Here is a 14885-nt window from a genome sequence, read left to right as displayed (position 1 = left end):
GGAGAAGGCTCCAAACTGTCCCTCCTGCAAATACATAATTTAAAGCAATTCTGCCTCATTGTATAATCACATTAAAAGCCTTTTTATAAAGGCTGGTGGTCAAAAGACCCACCCTGTGTGACCTGTGCTGCTCCCCAGACTTTGCCCCTTTTTGCTGGGATGTGTCCAGGCAAATCTGTGCCACTGAAACTTTCCTCACCCTGCTCTGTTCCCTGCTGGGAATTTTCCACTATTTCACAGACAAAACAGCTGAGCCTCTCCCTGAGCTCAGCAATGCTCCTGCTGCCTCCTGGCCTAGAGGTCAGCCAGTGGAAGGGGAGGGGGGCATTTTTATTTTTTCCCCGAGGCAGTGTGACCTAGAGAGCTGTTGTGAAATCCCTGGCACGGCCCCACGTTTCCATAGTGGCCCGAGTGGCAGCAGCTCCTGCTGTGCATGTTAACATCCCTTGCAGGGCTCTGCCTGGGGCACCGCGGGAGCTGCAGAGCCCTGAGCCTGTCCCTGCAGCTCCGGTGATCACCTCCATGGCAGATTTGTTTCATTCATGGCCTTTTAATTCCATAAAAAACAGCAAAAAACTCCTGCACTTCCTGACTCTGGGATTGCAGAGGGAAAAGAGGGAGCAGGAGCTCTTCAGACGTGCCCTGCTCGTGCAGCCCTGCCTGAACAGAAGCAGGATTGTCCAGGAGCTGCCCTGGGAGCTGGCTGGGACTTCCCTCGGGAAGGATTTCCATCTCTAACACTCCCAGAAGTTGTGGGGAGCACTGCCAGCCATTGTCTGCTTGGCTTTTGTGGGGTTTGCTGGAGCCTCTGCAGATCCTCTGGGGCTCTTACATGTCTGCCTGGCTCCTAAAACCATCCCAAGTTTGGTTCTGTTTTCTTTTAACCCTTCTACTTCTCTGCTATTTAAATGCTGTTGTAACTTCAAAACCATTTTCCAGCATCACTGAGAGCTGCAGCTCGGGGCTGTGGTGACTCCTCTGTCCCCCATTTCCTCCTCACAGAATGAACAGAACCAGAGTTTGCTTTTATTGTTGGCCATGCTTTAACAATTGGACAGCAGCTGTCCTGTGGCACCTTGCTTTAATCATCATAAATTAAGGAAATTCAGTGCTAATTGTGAAAAGCAGTGATTATTATGGGACAATGTGAAATTCTGGAGGGTAGGGACATCACTTGTTTCTGTTCCACCCAGAAATACCTGATGGGGTGAAAGAGAATTGCCACACTTCAGTTTCTGGGAAAATACTGGGGCTCCTTGTAAGCACTTAGAAGATAAAAACCTCAGCAGATATTAAATGTTTTTTACATTAAATCATGTCATATTTACCCATCTTTCTCCTGTGTGTTGTGGGGATTGAAGGAAGGGGCAGGTGTGATGTATTTTAACACTGGTAAAGCTTTTCCCATCCTCACAGGTGAGAGTCTTACAAGTCAAGGAAATAAAAGTCCCACAATGTGAAAAACACTCAGGAGAGCTGTCAGCATTTCCCAGGTGTGTTCTCCTGGATCAGACACTAAAGAGACTCCTTAAAAACCAGGATCCATCAGCTGGAGCTCAGAGGAGCTCTCAGAACAGGCCAGGCTTAGCTCTGGCAGAGTTTAGGGGTGGTTGATCCACACTGGAGGCAGAGGAAGGACTGGAGTTTCCCAGAATTTCCTTTAAAGGTTGGTGAATTCACTCCCATCCTGTTACAGCTGGTGGGGGTGGGTTGGAAATGAATAAAACATTCCACAAACACTGGGGCCACTTCCCAAAATCAGAAGTTTGGAGTCTGGAATATTTTAATGAAGGATGGAACCACTCTGTCCCTCACCTGAGAATGTTTCTTGGCCAGGGATGAACACTGGATCTCAGATTTCCATGCAGCTCCTGTCCCAGACAGGTTGAGTAACTGATGTTGAGTAAAAGAGGACACCACAGGTGGCCATAATTTTAATGAAATCAGAGATATTTAGGGATGTTTTCCACATGTTCACTGATTACCTGCTGCTGAGATTCTGTGCAGTGAAAGGTACTTGCCAAACTGCAGCCTGAATTACATTATTATTATTATTATTATTATTATTATTATTAATTAGGCAAAGTTCTTGTTTGTGGCCTTGTTCTTTTTTTGTCACCCAAAATCAGTAGAGGCATTACTGATGAAACAACAGATGTGCAATATTGACCAGGAGATAATCCCTTAAGGTATTTTTAACTTTTTATTTTCTATGTTTGGTCTTCCCTTGGAAGTAAATAATTTATTTCTTCCACTATAGGAAAGCTTTATTAAAAATTTTACCCATTTTCATTCCAACCTATTTGAGTAGCATGGTGCCTTTTGCCACATGAACCAGAGTGGAAGGTCCCCAACCCCCAGAATCATCAAAAACACGAGTTTGCAAACAAATAAATGTTTAATGGCATTGTATAATGGATTTACAGGTGTTAAATAGATTATTTTACAGGAGGATTTATCGCTCTTCCAGCTCCTTTAGCAGTTCATCAAAGTGGGTGATGTACCACTTTGCTTTCTCCTTTACTTGCTTTCTGACTACATTGCCTCCAAATCCAATGAAGCAATCCTGGAAAAACAGAAGGAATGGGCACGTGGATTATTGCATGGAAGGAGTGGAGCTCTCAGTAATTAAATTTGTTTTTAAGAATGGATTTTAAAATCCCTGCCCTGTTTTCCTTTGCATGTTCATTTTTCAGATTTATTATCAATTAATTCTGCAGCATTTTGGTTACTGGGGCTTTTCTCAGTGCCTTGTAGCTTCCAGATAGTTCAGATGTGAGATGTTACTGAGAATCTGATGTAAATGTGATGCAATTCCATTCAAGAGCAGGTAAACATTGGCTCATGCACGAGCATCCCACAATTACCCCTCTCCTGTTTATCTTACCTCTGTTTGCCTCATCTCAGAGATACCAAAAGCAAACTTTAACCCTGTCCTCAATCATTAACCAGAGCAATCATCATTTCTCCATCTCACAAAACCCCCTGCAGTGAAAGTGCAGGGTTTAAAATTTCCACTGCTCCTTTTTTTTTTTTTTTTTTTTGCCTTGAGGTGGGAAACATTAAACAAATCCTGAGCAGTTTTGGGGTATTGGGGGACTTTTGTGTGGGGAAAGGAGCTGAAAGGGAGATGGAATTAAAATCTCTCCCTGGGACATGAGCATTTATAAAAGTTATCTTTCTGGTAATTTCTTTATTAAAGAATCCAAACCTCACTCTTCTTTTTGAACCAAGGATTTGCTCAGAAGGAATTCAGGATTTCTGTAATACTCACTCCAGGGGGGCAGGCTTCCATGTCTGTAGCTCCATCTCCAATCATAACCACTTTCTTGAAATGGAACTGTTCTTTCAGATGAGTGATAACCTTTCCTTTCCCCCCTGATTCAGCTGTTGGTTGTGTTTCATCAAATCCTGCATATTCTCCTAGAAAACAATGGAAGGACGAGTTGGAAATACAGATATTTTCTGGTAAATGAAGGAAGAGCTCTGCCTGTGCTGTTGTCTTCAGTGCATGCAGTCCTGTAAAACTCACAGCACAGCATCCCAAATCAGTAATTCCAAGGTAAGTTTAAGACTGGGATTTCACCCAAGTCTTCCAAAGAAAAATAGAGACATTTTCAGAGTAAAACCAGAAACCTGTGTGGGCAGTGCTACCAATCCATTCCCAGCCACTCTGGTGTGAACATCCCAAGAGCAGCACCCAGGATGCTGCAGAGACAGAGAATGAAACCCTGAGGAAGGAACAACCTCAGCACCTACAGCTCTGCTGGGGCAGAGCTCCAAATCCAGAGCAGCTCTGCTCCAAAGCCCCTGGAAAGGAGGGTTGTGAGAGCAGCTCAGGTCATGGACTCTTCAACTTGAAGGAGAGGAGAAAATGAAACTCTGCTCTCAGCAGCTGTGGCGAGTTTTACCTTTGGCACAGCTTGCAATTAAAAAGTAACTGCAGCTCCTTTCCTTACACTGAGCATGCCCTGAGCTGGTTTTTGGTAAGGTTTTGTAATTTTCCTCCATGGAATTAGCTGGATTGGTAACAGGACAGGGCCTGCAGCCCGATACCTGAGAGCTGGAGCCAGCAAAGTGCCACCACTTAGCAGAGAGGGGAGGCTGCAGGGGGCTCTCACCGTTGAAGTAAAACTTGAGCCTGTTGGCGAAGACGTTTGCTGTGGGGATGTTCAGCTGCAGGGCCACGTGTTCCACAATGCTCTGGAAGCCCCCCGAGACCAAGAACACCTGAACCCCTCGTTGGTGGAGTCTGCTCACCAGCTCCCTGAGGAGAGACAGCACAAAGGTCAGAGATCCTTCCTGAGCCAGGCTTTGTGCTACTCCAGCTTGGTTTGGGGTGTGCTGCTTCCAGCTCCATCCATCTCTGCTGCCCAAAGCTTTTCCCTCTTTGTCTGTGCCCACACCTGGCTGGCAAGAGCTGGAAAAACCATCATTTCATTCCTCAAAAACAAGCACTCCCTAAAACTGTCTTCTTTCCACTTTCACATTACTTCCCTTGAACAAGTAAGAGCAGATCCAGTTCAAATTTCGTTTCTGAAGTGAAACAATGGCAAGAAAATTAATCTGGAATGCAGCAAAAAGTAATGGATGAGATAAAACCACCGCTCCAAAATGCTAAGTGGGCTGAAAAGTGCAAAGTGCAAATGTTTTTAGCTCAGAGTTGGTTCACCAGATGATGGACATGGATGCCATCTTTAGAAGAGGGCACCAGCTACAGAAAAGGAACCAAAAAAAGAAGTTTGTGACCCCAGTTCATGCCAGCAGGACTTGAAGGCTGTGCAGAGTTCTGGGGATTTGGCTCTGGAGGCAGAAGATCAGCCTGCAGCAGGGGGAGCAGGGGTGGCAGGACCAGCAGAAACACTAAGGACTGAAAAGTAAAGCAGAGCCTTAAAGCAGGACAGAAAAGGAGGAAGAAAGGGAAGGACTGAAAAGGAGGAAGAAAGGGAAGGAATGAAAAGGAGGAAGAAAGGGAAGGAATGAAAAGGAGGAAGAAAGGGAAGGAATGAAAAGGAGGAAGAAAGGGAAGGAATTAAAAGGAAAATCACATGATGCTGAACAAGGAAACAATGTTCTCTTTGTAATTACCTCTAGCTGTCTTCTACAGAAAAAAAGATAAAACACAAGTAGAGGATAATCAAAAACTCTTTTTATATGCTAAAAACATTCCAGACTTGAAGCTATGGTCAGATTTTGTAGTAAAGAAATTCTTTTGAATTGATAGAAACAGTTTGAATAGAGAAAAAAATTGCCAGAGCTTTTCAGTTTAAATAGTTCATGTTCATGTTCATTCCAAACCTCAGGATGAATGAATGCACATATTTATGTGTGTTTCCTTCAATTTTAATGTTTTTAGGGACTTCAGAATGGGTAGCTCTGAGCAATGGATCCCCTAAACTGAGCCAGGGGTGTGACTGCACTGAGCAGAGTCAGAGAGAGGGAACAGAGTTGCAGAATAGAGCAAATTTAGGGAGGTATTAAATCTCCTCCCAGTCCCATCACCCTGAAAAACCAGTGGTGGAACAGATTCTTTTCCATTCCCATTTAATCCTCAAGCCAGGATCTGAGCTTGGCAGCCAAGGTGCCAGTTAATATCTAAGAATCTTTTCTTTTTCCATGGATGCTTAACTCCTAGCCATGGAGTCAGGCTCCTGATCCAAGCTCTGTACACACCCAGCATGGAGATGGAGCAGGAAGGCAACACAAACCAGCTCTGTGGCCTTACAGCATCACTAATGACACAGAATTTGGGTTATTTATTCCAGCTGCTTCCTGAATACTTGAAAAAAAAAATTTCAATTCTTCTTACCTTATTCCTGGAGTTAGCTGAGGTGGGTTGTCAGATATTAATTTCTGCACTTGTTCATAGGAGGGCCGGATGAGACCTAACCGTGCTGTGAGAGCTGCCTTGAATGTCACAGTGCCACCCATGGCTCTGCGGGTCCTGGGGACAGCCAAAAAACCAAATCAGGGACATTTCACCAGCTGGGGCTTCTCCCAACAACAGAGCATTAACGAGGAATGACAAGGAACCAGGTAACAGAGATTATGCTGAACCCCAAAGATTGGTGGCTAGGAGATCTCCATGGATGGGAGAAGCAGTGGAGCAAAGGAAAATGGCTCCATTCCCTCTGTGATGCCATAGTGGGACTTTATTCCTGAGCTGAGTCTAACAGAGCTTTGGCTAAAAGCTTCAGCTTGTGCTGTTCCCCAGCCTCGGCCTCAGCAATGGGCTGGGAGTGCTGTTCCCTCTCCTCCATCTCATGGTAAGGTTTCCTCATTCAGAACAGGCTTTGGTGGTGCTTAGCCAAGTTTAATGATGAGGGCTGCTCTTAGTCTACCAAAATTACCAATGGAGATTTAATTCCAGGAGAGTTTTGTTGGGCAGCCTCACAATTCCCAAACCAAGCCACTTCATCCCGCATTAATTCCTCTTATTACCCCACCCCCTTTACAAACTGTAGTCATCTCCAATGGAATGAAATGCCTAAAGGACAAATCCACGCTCACAGATCAGTCAGCCACGGCTCACTCTGCCCTGTGTGAGCTCCCCCAGCCTTACTCACATCTCTGCCACGGCGTCCCCAACCCCGCAGAACTTGGCCAGCTCGTCGATGCCCTCCTCCCTGATGACCGTGCTGTCCACGTCGAAGCACACGGCGTCGGCGCTGCGGAAGATCTCCTTCAGCTCCATCAGGGAGGCCATCCTTTTGGGAGCCTTCTTACTGTGAGGGGACAAGATGAAGTCTTTCTCTGAGTGGGAGTAGTGCACTGTTTCCTGAGCCATTGGTGCTGCTGCTCTGGCGCGGGCGAGAAGGGCCGAGCGCAGGCGGCTCAGGGCTTTTATCCCGGGGGTGATGGTGGTGGAGGTCTGCCTCAGCTGCTGATTTGCTCCCGCCTGTTGCTGCCTACTGATGGTCACCTCGTGCTCCAGGTGGGCCGTGGAGCCCTGGGCTGCTGCTGATTTGTTCCCTGCTGCCTCAGCCCATTCGTGGGTTCAAGGTTGTAATCCTTGGCATTGCCTGAGGCACCAGGCTGCCAAGAGCTGCGTGGGATTGCAGGGCTCTGGTTCATCTCAGGGGGGTCTTGGTTTCTCATCTCTCCAAGGCTGGGGTGTCACAGCAGTTGCTGCAGGACACCCAGGCCCTAAGGACTGTTGCAAACTACCCTAAACCTATCAATGAGTGGCTGTCCCTAAATCAGGAAGGCTTAGATCCTGTCCTACATCCTCATTAATAAAAGATTGGACTATTAACATTGGGGATTAGCCTTTTATAAACCCATCAAACACTTGGCTTTTGAGAACTTCACTCAACCCATCAAGACATCACATTTTTCACAACAGTCCCTGACAAAAGTTTATTTTCTACCCTTTTAGATGACAAGTTTCTTTTCTACCCCTTTAGATGACAAAAGTTTCTTTTCTACCCTTTTAGATCTGTCCACTTCAATATCTTGAGCACTTCTGCAGATTAGAAGCTTAAGGAGTTAAGTATCTTCTTAGTCATCCCTACTCTGCTTGTGCTTCATCCTTTCATAGGGGAATCAATTCAGTGTGGATTTTACTGTTTACTAATCTATAATTTAGACACAAACAACACCTGCCTATTTATCTCACTTCTCAGATTTTTGTAGAAGTTTTTGTTTCTTCCAATCTCTCAGACATCTCTCAGGACATGTCTTGTATGATTGATCTGGGTTGATGTTCTTTTCCTGGGATAGGGGAGAGACACCATCAAACAGCACATTCTTAAGAATTATGGATGTCTTTATAACCTTTCATCGTTTGTTTTCCTCTCACTAATGGTCAAAGCAGGAACAGAACCTTTGGGTTTATTCCCAGGAGTGATGAATATTGGGATACAAAAGGCTTTATGAAAAATTCCCATCATCACTACAAATGTCAAGAACACACCTCTCATGTACTCCTGTGCATGGAATAAAAGAGAATGCTCCAATCGATTGTTGGGAGGTGGAAATCTGTCTAAAGGAACCACCCAGCCTGAGTGGTGGAACCTGTTGTGAACAGCCAGGAGCTGTGTCTGCACGAGAGATCCCGCCTGACAGGCAGGAGGTGTCAATGAGCAAGGGACAGAGACAAACAAGTGACAGGAGAGGCGCAGGCAGCCCTCAGACAGGACATTTTGTGGGGTTTATTCTGCTGCCTTTGAGGGGAGTGGTGGCACTAGAGGAGGTATCCCAGAAAAGGGCTTTTACAGAGCCCCTCTGAAGTGCAGTTTGGCTCAACTCTGCCCTTGGTGCATGGACACACCACAAAACTCCAGCCTGGCCTCAGGATCATGGCTAAAGGATTATTTGCTGCAGGCCATGTGGGGTTTTATTTTTCCTACAAAGACTGCACTGGACATGTAAGAGAAATAGTTATCAGCCATCAGCACAGCATATAAAAGCAAAGTGACCATCAGAACTTCCCTCTGCCAGCACGCAGCTCTGAGGTAAGGCTCGGTGGCCAGAGGCCAGTTCTGAGGTCAGGCTTGGCTCTGGCTGGGCAGGTGCCACGTGAATTGCACGTTTGTTTTGGCCTTGACTCGCGCGGGCTGCAGAGCTCTGGTTGTGTTTGCAGTGAAACCTCCCAGATTTCCAGGCAGCAGGGCCGTGCCTCCAGGGCAGCTGTGACACTGGCGTCACCGTGTCCCAGCCCTGCTGATGCAAAGCCACCATTGCCACACCTGGGGCTGCTCTGCAACCCTGGCACAGCGTGAGGCAATGGCACTGTGGGGACACTGCTCGGTGACGTGACTGCTCGGGGACAAGCTGCAGTTTGGGTCTGGATGCACGGCTTTAATCTGCCCCAGAAAAATGTTATCTCTCCAAAGGTGTGCAGGGAGTGATGAAATGTTCACGTGTCTTTCTCTCTGATGTCCACATTTCCCGTGCTCCTTTCCCTGCTGGATGGGCTGGCAATGATGGCATGAAAGCTGTGCTGGACTTGGCACTTTGATGGACAGATAAAGAAGAATTATTGTGGAGTCATAGTTGGAATTAACCCTGTCCTCTCTTTATTCCTCTTTGAAAATAGTTTCAAGCTGTAGTTTATGTTGTCTAAAAATGACAAATTGGAAGGGAAGAATTGCAAAAATCATCAGTGGCACATCAGAGCAAAAAGAATTGAAGCTGTGTAAAACCCTTCCATGGACAAATACCAGCTGCAGTCAGGGAAAAGCAATTTTGTATTCCAGAGTGATCCAGGCCTGTATAAGTGGAAGAGGTTAATTACTCCAAAATACAGAGCATCTGATTGCTTTCAAGTGTAAATGTTTTAATGAGATGGGAAGAAAAAAGAAATTCCCACAAAATAATGGGTTCTGTTTCCATATGAAAAACACTGATAGGGAATCTCTGATCTTCCTACCACTGAACTGCAGGTAGGTAATCAATTCCTAGCCTGAAAAGCACCCAAGCAGCAAACATTTCAACAGGTCTGATATAAAATACCATGGGGAAAAGCTGGAAAGAAGAATATGGGGAAGAGAAGAAGAATGGGCAAAGAAGTGGCTAAAGAAGACAAAAAAGTGTGAGAGAGAGAGGTAGGGTGAAATTTGAGATAAAGATGGAGAAAAAAGAAAATTACAAGAGAAAAGGGGAATTTCCATGAGATCTCCTTGCCTCCAGACTATGAAGTGTTTCATTAGGCTGTTAAAAAAAAAAAAAAAAAAAGACATTTTCACAAGAAATAATTCTCTTTCATAATAGACAGGGTGGAGTCACAAACAGGGGAATTATGTAAGAGCACATGGGAAAGGAAAACAACTGAAATCCTCTCTGTTTGCTGTCCCTTCAAAGAAGGGCACTTGCCTCACAGGGAAAAACTGCCCCATCCTCTGTATCCGCATGTAATGCAAAGGGAAGCAGTAAGTGGTGCTCAGAACTGCAGGTGTTCTGATGAGATCTCAAACCCCTCATTGTGGCTACACCTCCCTTGTTGTCATATTTCAGCTTTCACAAGTGCTGCCACGCTGCTACTTTGCATGACGATCCCATTTATTGCTGTTAAAAATGAAGATTAAGTGAATCTTAATGAAATATTACCCAGCACTCAGGAATATCCTTGTTTGCAAACAATTTCTGATTCACTTCCCCACTTAACATTGTATTGAACAGTAACAGAAGTTCAACCACATTAAACTGTTTCTCTTGCCTTGAAGGCAAACTGCTGCTCAGAGCAAAGGATTTGGAGAAAATAGTTCTTGAAAGTTTTTTCAGGACCTTTTCCTCCTCCAGCTTCTAAGAACATTCCCAGGAGTGTTTCCATGGTATGAGTTTAAACAAACCATTTAATCCCATTGTTTCCAGTCCTCTGTCTGTAAAATTGGAATAATACAGTGGCACAGCTTTTCTGTGCTGAGCTTTCATCCTCAGAATTAGCAACGTCTTGAAAGCTTTAGAGGAAAGCTGATACATTTAAGCAGATTAGTTATATTTAAGCAAATTGTGTTTGTGTTTTATATAAATTTTAAAAGTTCGACCCATCCACACATAACTTTCTGTGGTTTGCAGGGTGAGAATAGGAAGATTCAGTCCTTAATCTCCTGGGTTTTTCTTCATTTTTTTAGGTTTTTGTTAAACCTCCTGGGTTTTCTATTTCCTTTTAGGTTTTGCTTTCACCTCCTGCTCACTTTGTAAAGGCAGTGGCACAAAGCTGTGTGCGAGTCAAGAGATGAGCCGCTCGCAGCTCCACACGATTATCTGCACAGCAGTGCCTCACAGCGAACTCATTTAAGCACCTCGCGAAAAGCAGGTGAAAAAGGGCAGAAAGAACCTGTTGGATGTTGACATCCACCTCCCAACTCTCCAATCCCCTCTCGCCTGCCCTGCCAAAATGCTGCTGCTCCCCCCGTGCCCGATTGCATCATTCATTCACGCTGCTCTTATAAACCAGCCACCGGGCAGCCGAGCAGCACAGGCACAAGAACCTCCTCATTTTCCCTCGCTGGAAAAACCCCCCTTGTGTTACGGATTTGCGAGCCAAACTCCAACCCCTTCCGAGCTGCGAGAAAAGCGCGATGCCGGGGACTTACAGACCGGAGCTGGCGGCGGCCGCTGCTGCCGGCGCCGGGAAGCTGCGGGTGCGCGGCAGGGAGGGACCAGCCGAGCCCGTCAGCGACACGGGCCCCGCGCACGGGCTGCGCTGGACCGCAGCCGCATTTTGCCGCTCGGCCCCCGCGAAAGCGCTGAGTCAGCCAGCCCGGGGGTTTGTTTGAGGTGCTCGCACACACGGGAGCGGAGCAGGGCAGCCGAGGCGGCGGAGGTGTGACCGCCCCGGGGCAGGGGAGGAGCCGGGCCGGGCCGGAGCGGCGGGCGCGGGGCTCGCTCGGCCCTGCCGGGCACCGCGGGGAGACGGGCAGCTCCGGTCTGCTGCGATCGGGAGTTTGTCCTGGCTGAGACAGCGAGGCAGGGAGGTTGTTTTAGGGAGAGAAGGGAGGATTTGTGAGCTGAGATCACAGAATCACCGGGTTGGAAGAGACCTTTAAGGTCGTCGAGTCCAACCCAGCCCCAACGCCTCAACTCAACCCTGGCACCCAGTGCCACATCCAGGCTTTGTTAAACACACCAGGGATGGGGGCTCCACCACCTCCCTGGGCAGGCCATTCCAGAACTTTATCACTCTTTCTGTAAAAAACTTTTTCCTGACATCCAACCCAGATTTTCCTTGGCACAGCTTAAGACTGTGTCCTCTGGTTCTGTCGGTGCTGCCTGGAAAAAGAGCCCAGCCCCAGCTGAGCACAGCCACCTTTCAGGAATTTAAGATTGCAGTATCTCCTCTTAAGCTGTCAGTGCATCCCTGAGCGAAGCCACACACACAAATCCCATCCAAAGCTGGCAAAAGCTCGGCAGCAAAGGGAAAAGGTGTGAGAAAAGGCTCTGTGTTGTTTCCCCAAAAGCTGTGGAAAAATTGCCAAAACTGCCCATGCTTGTGCTTTGGCATCCCAGGGAAGAGCTTCCCTCGCTCACTGCCGTGGGTTGGAAAATGGGACAGTGCCAGCCCAGGAGTTGTTTGGTTCAAGGTCAAGAAAAGCTGATTTAGCTGATTTAGCTGCTTTTGCCCACTTGTGCCAGGAGTCCTGTGACCGCTGCCCGTGTGTTCTGCACCGCTGGATGCTCCAGTCACACTCTGTGCATGACCTCTTCTGCCATCCTGGCACTGTCACCCCTCAAAATTCCATTTATTAATTAAATCCCAGCACCTTTCGTGCCCCTCCTCCTCCCTTTATGTTTTTTCAGAATTTCTCAGTACATGACAGGATCACCTCTCAGGAACTTCTGGAGTCAGGAAAAGATGGGAGCAAGCTCCTGAGCTGCCAAACTGGTGCCAGGGATCAGCAGCCCCGTGTTGTTTGTCAGCTTTATCGTGGCAGGACAGGATGTTGTTTAAAGCAGATTTAGAAATCATTTCTGTGAATAAGGTTAAAGGAAAACCCATCTTGATAAAGATGAAAGAAAATGGCTTTTACTGAGAATCTCAGAGGGGTTTTTGCCAAGATAAGCAGTGTCTGGCTTGACTAAGAGAATTGCTGCTGAATATTTCATGAAGGATATTGCCTTTATTTGGCTTAGTTTAATGGACATGTTAGCTTTAATTTAGTTAAATATTTTGATTCTAACCTGGTGTAATCCATCGAATTCATAGGGCAATTTAAGTCTGGTAAGCATTTGCCCTTTATTTTTATTACACATAAAAAACAAATAGAACAATTCTACAGCTAAGACTGAAAAAAAAAGGAAAAAAAGCTTGTCTTGATGGCTGAAAAATGCTGCAAAATGGGATTTTAATGTGAAGATGCTCATGAGAAATGTTACTATAAGACAAAATAACTATCCTGAGGAATGTGAACCAGCAAAGAAACACAGAGAGCTCTGCCTGGGAGCTGCAGGAGGATGCTCAGGAATGAAAATACAAACTTGATCCAAACACAGCACCCAACTCCTGTACTACAGAACCTCTCAATTTGTACAAAAACAGCAGAAATCACCTGCATGGGGGATTAGGATGTCTTTGAAAACAGCTTTTCCCTTTTTCTCCCCTCTTCTCCTAAAAAAAAAAAAAAAAATCTCAAAATTAAATTTTCCCTTTACTTTCCAGCAGAAATAATTCCTCTCACAAACCTGAACCTGGCCCACATCACTGCCAGCCCCACAGGTGTTTTAGGATGGGCAATTCCTGCCTTTCCATAGGCATCAGCAAGGAAAACATAAAATAGAACAAGCCTGCTGGGATGGGTTTGACAAGGCTGCCCTCTGCTGAGAACAGCCCTGAGAGGAACAGGCAAAAAAAAAAAAAAAAAAAAAAAAAAAAAATACAAATCAGAGAAGCAAAGGCAACAAAATATTTGATCTGGGAGTTCCAGAATTCCGGGTGTTTTAACTGGACACCGCATCTCAGATTTTTGCACAGCAGCCTCTTGGGTGAGGTTTGGTGGTTTGTTTTGTTATGGTTTCAGCATCCCAATGAAGTGCAGGCAGCATTTTAACAGAGTTCCAGAGCCAATATTGAAATTGCAAGTGTGATTCCCTGCATTTTGCAATGTTTAATGTTTATTTCTAATGATTGCAATCACAGAGGAGAAAGCCCAGCCACTCCCCTGGACTCAACATCAAAATATTTCACAAGGCACTGCTCACAAAAGGGCTCCAAACCTGTAGGATGTCCAAACGCTACCTAAAACGTTAAAAAAACAGAATCCCGAGGAGTTCAGCAGCTGTCCCTTCCAGGGAGACAGACAGGCCACACATGGGAGTCCTCCTCTTGTGCACAGCGTGGCATTTTGCCCAGAAACCTGAGATCCTCACCCAAAGCAGGTGCCACAGCCTGCAGCCAAACCCAGCCAGGCTGCCCTGACACTTGACACTGACTTTTCCCATCAAGCTCCCCCAAAACTCCTGAGCAGCAAAACTGGACCCAACAGCAGGCTCAGACTTTACTCCTGGAGGTGGTGTGGAAATACATCCAGCTCACTGCACGGCTGAAGCAACCCAGGGCTGCATCCAGAGCTCCCTGCTGCAAAAAGTGGGGTGGAGAGGGAGGGATTTTATAGAATCCATAGGTTTGGTTGTGTTATGTTTGCCCAATTATCCAAATATTGATTACTGTTTCAATTTTATCAGCACGAATCACACCTATTTATCACAGCTGGAAGGCAGCTTAAAGAGCATCTTGTTTCAGCTCTCTGCCATGGGCAGGAATGCTTTCCACTGTCCCAGGCTGCTCCAAGCCCTGTCCAAGCTGGCCTTGGACACTTCCAGCTTCTCTGGTCATCTTCACGCCTGGTGGGAGAGTGCTGGGGAAGGGTCTCTGCCTTTCCTGCACCAAATACGGACAAAATCCTGGCCTCGGGGCCCTGTGCTCAGCACCCTCTGGAGCAGCGGGGCTGCAGAGCACTGGGAGCTGCCTGGGGATTATCGGGGGCCGGCAGGGCCTCACGCTGCACTTGGGATGAGAAGAGCTTGTGTCACACCCGGTGTTGCCGTGTGCTCCAGCGGGTGTTGGACGGTACAAGATGGAGCAATTTGGGATTCAAACCTGGCGCGATCGGTGAGGGACCACGGCAGGAGCTTCTCCTCCAGCTCCTCCCCAGGGAAACTCACTCGTCCCTTCCTTTCAGAGTCCAAAGACAAAAATATTTGTGTCTCCAGGAGTGAGCCCTGACAGGCCGCTTAGGGAAAACGTTTCGGCACCCACCGAGGTTGTCTTGGCAATATTTCTGGTTTTATTCTACACAGAAACCTCTGCATGGACCATCCCCGTCCTTAGAACCCCCAGGAGGGAGTCAGTCCAGGAAAGCCCCGGGCAGAGGGTGGGCACTGGGGGCTGTGAGGCCCCGGCGCCCCACACATCAGCTTGTGTGTTATAAAACGAGTTTTCATTA

The 14885-nt window shown here is 46.8% G+C and overlaps 1 protein-coding gene across 3 annotated transcripts; it reads right to left on the bottom strand.

The window, feature by feature from the left end:
- Positions 1–2379: 2379 nt before the first annotated feature.
- PSPH (phosphoserine phosphatase) lies at positions 2380–11246 on the bottom strand. 3 transcript variants are annotated; one of them, XM_041482816.1, is made up of 6 exons: positions 11044–11246; positions 6567–6725; positions 5810–5944; positions 4122–4267; positions 3275–3423; positions 2380–2566 (listed from the first exon to the last, which is right to left on the bottom strand). In XM_041482816.1, the coding sequence occupies exons 2-6, from the start codon at positions 6704–6706 to the stop codon at positions 2456–2458; spliced, it is 681 nt and encodes a 226-aa protein (XP_041338750.1). In that variant the 5' UTR covers positions 6707–6725; positions 11044–11246; the 3' UTR covers positions 2380–2455. The 3 variants fall into 3 exon arrangements, with proteins under 3 accessions (XP_041338750.1, XP_041338749.1, XP_041338748.1); XM_041482815.1 differs by having other exon boundaries at positions 11040–11245; XM_041482814.1 differs by lacking the exon at positions 11044–11246 and having other exon boundaries at positions 6567–6860.
- Between the last annotated feature and the right edge of the window lie 3639 nt (positions 11247–14885).

This window comes from Pyrgilauda ruficollis, unplaced genomic scaffold, assembly GCF_017590135.1.
Source record: "Pyrgilauda ruficollis isolate IOZ18807 unplaced genomic scaffold, ASM1759013v1 scaffold59, whole genome shotgun sequence".
In the NCBI taxonomy this organism is placed as follows: domain Eukaryota; kingdom Metazoa; phylum Chordata; class Aves; order Passeriformes; family Passeridae; genus Pyrgilauda; species Pyrgilauda ruficollis.
The sequence above is the reverse complement of the archived record's forward strand: the minus strand, read 5'-3'. Positions and strand labels throughout refer to the sequence as shown.

Bases quoted from the DNA above. Each gene is read 5' to 3' on its own strand.
- PSPH (XM_041482814.1), bottom strand. From the start codon at position 6,787: ATGGCTCAGGAAACAGTGCACTACTCCCACTCAGAGAAAGACTTCATC. The intron at 3,424-4,121 runs GTGAGAGCCCCC...ATTGTTTTCTAG, and splicing joins GCTCAAGTTTTACTTCAACG to GAGAATATGCAGGATTTGAT. The intron at 2,567-3,274 runs GTGAGTATTACA...CTGTTTTTCCAG, and splicing joins TGGAAGCCTGCCCCCCTGGA to GATTGCTTCATTGGATTTGG.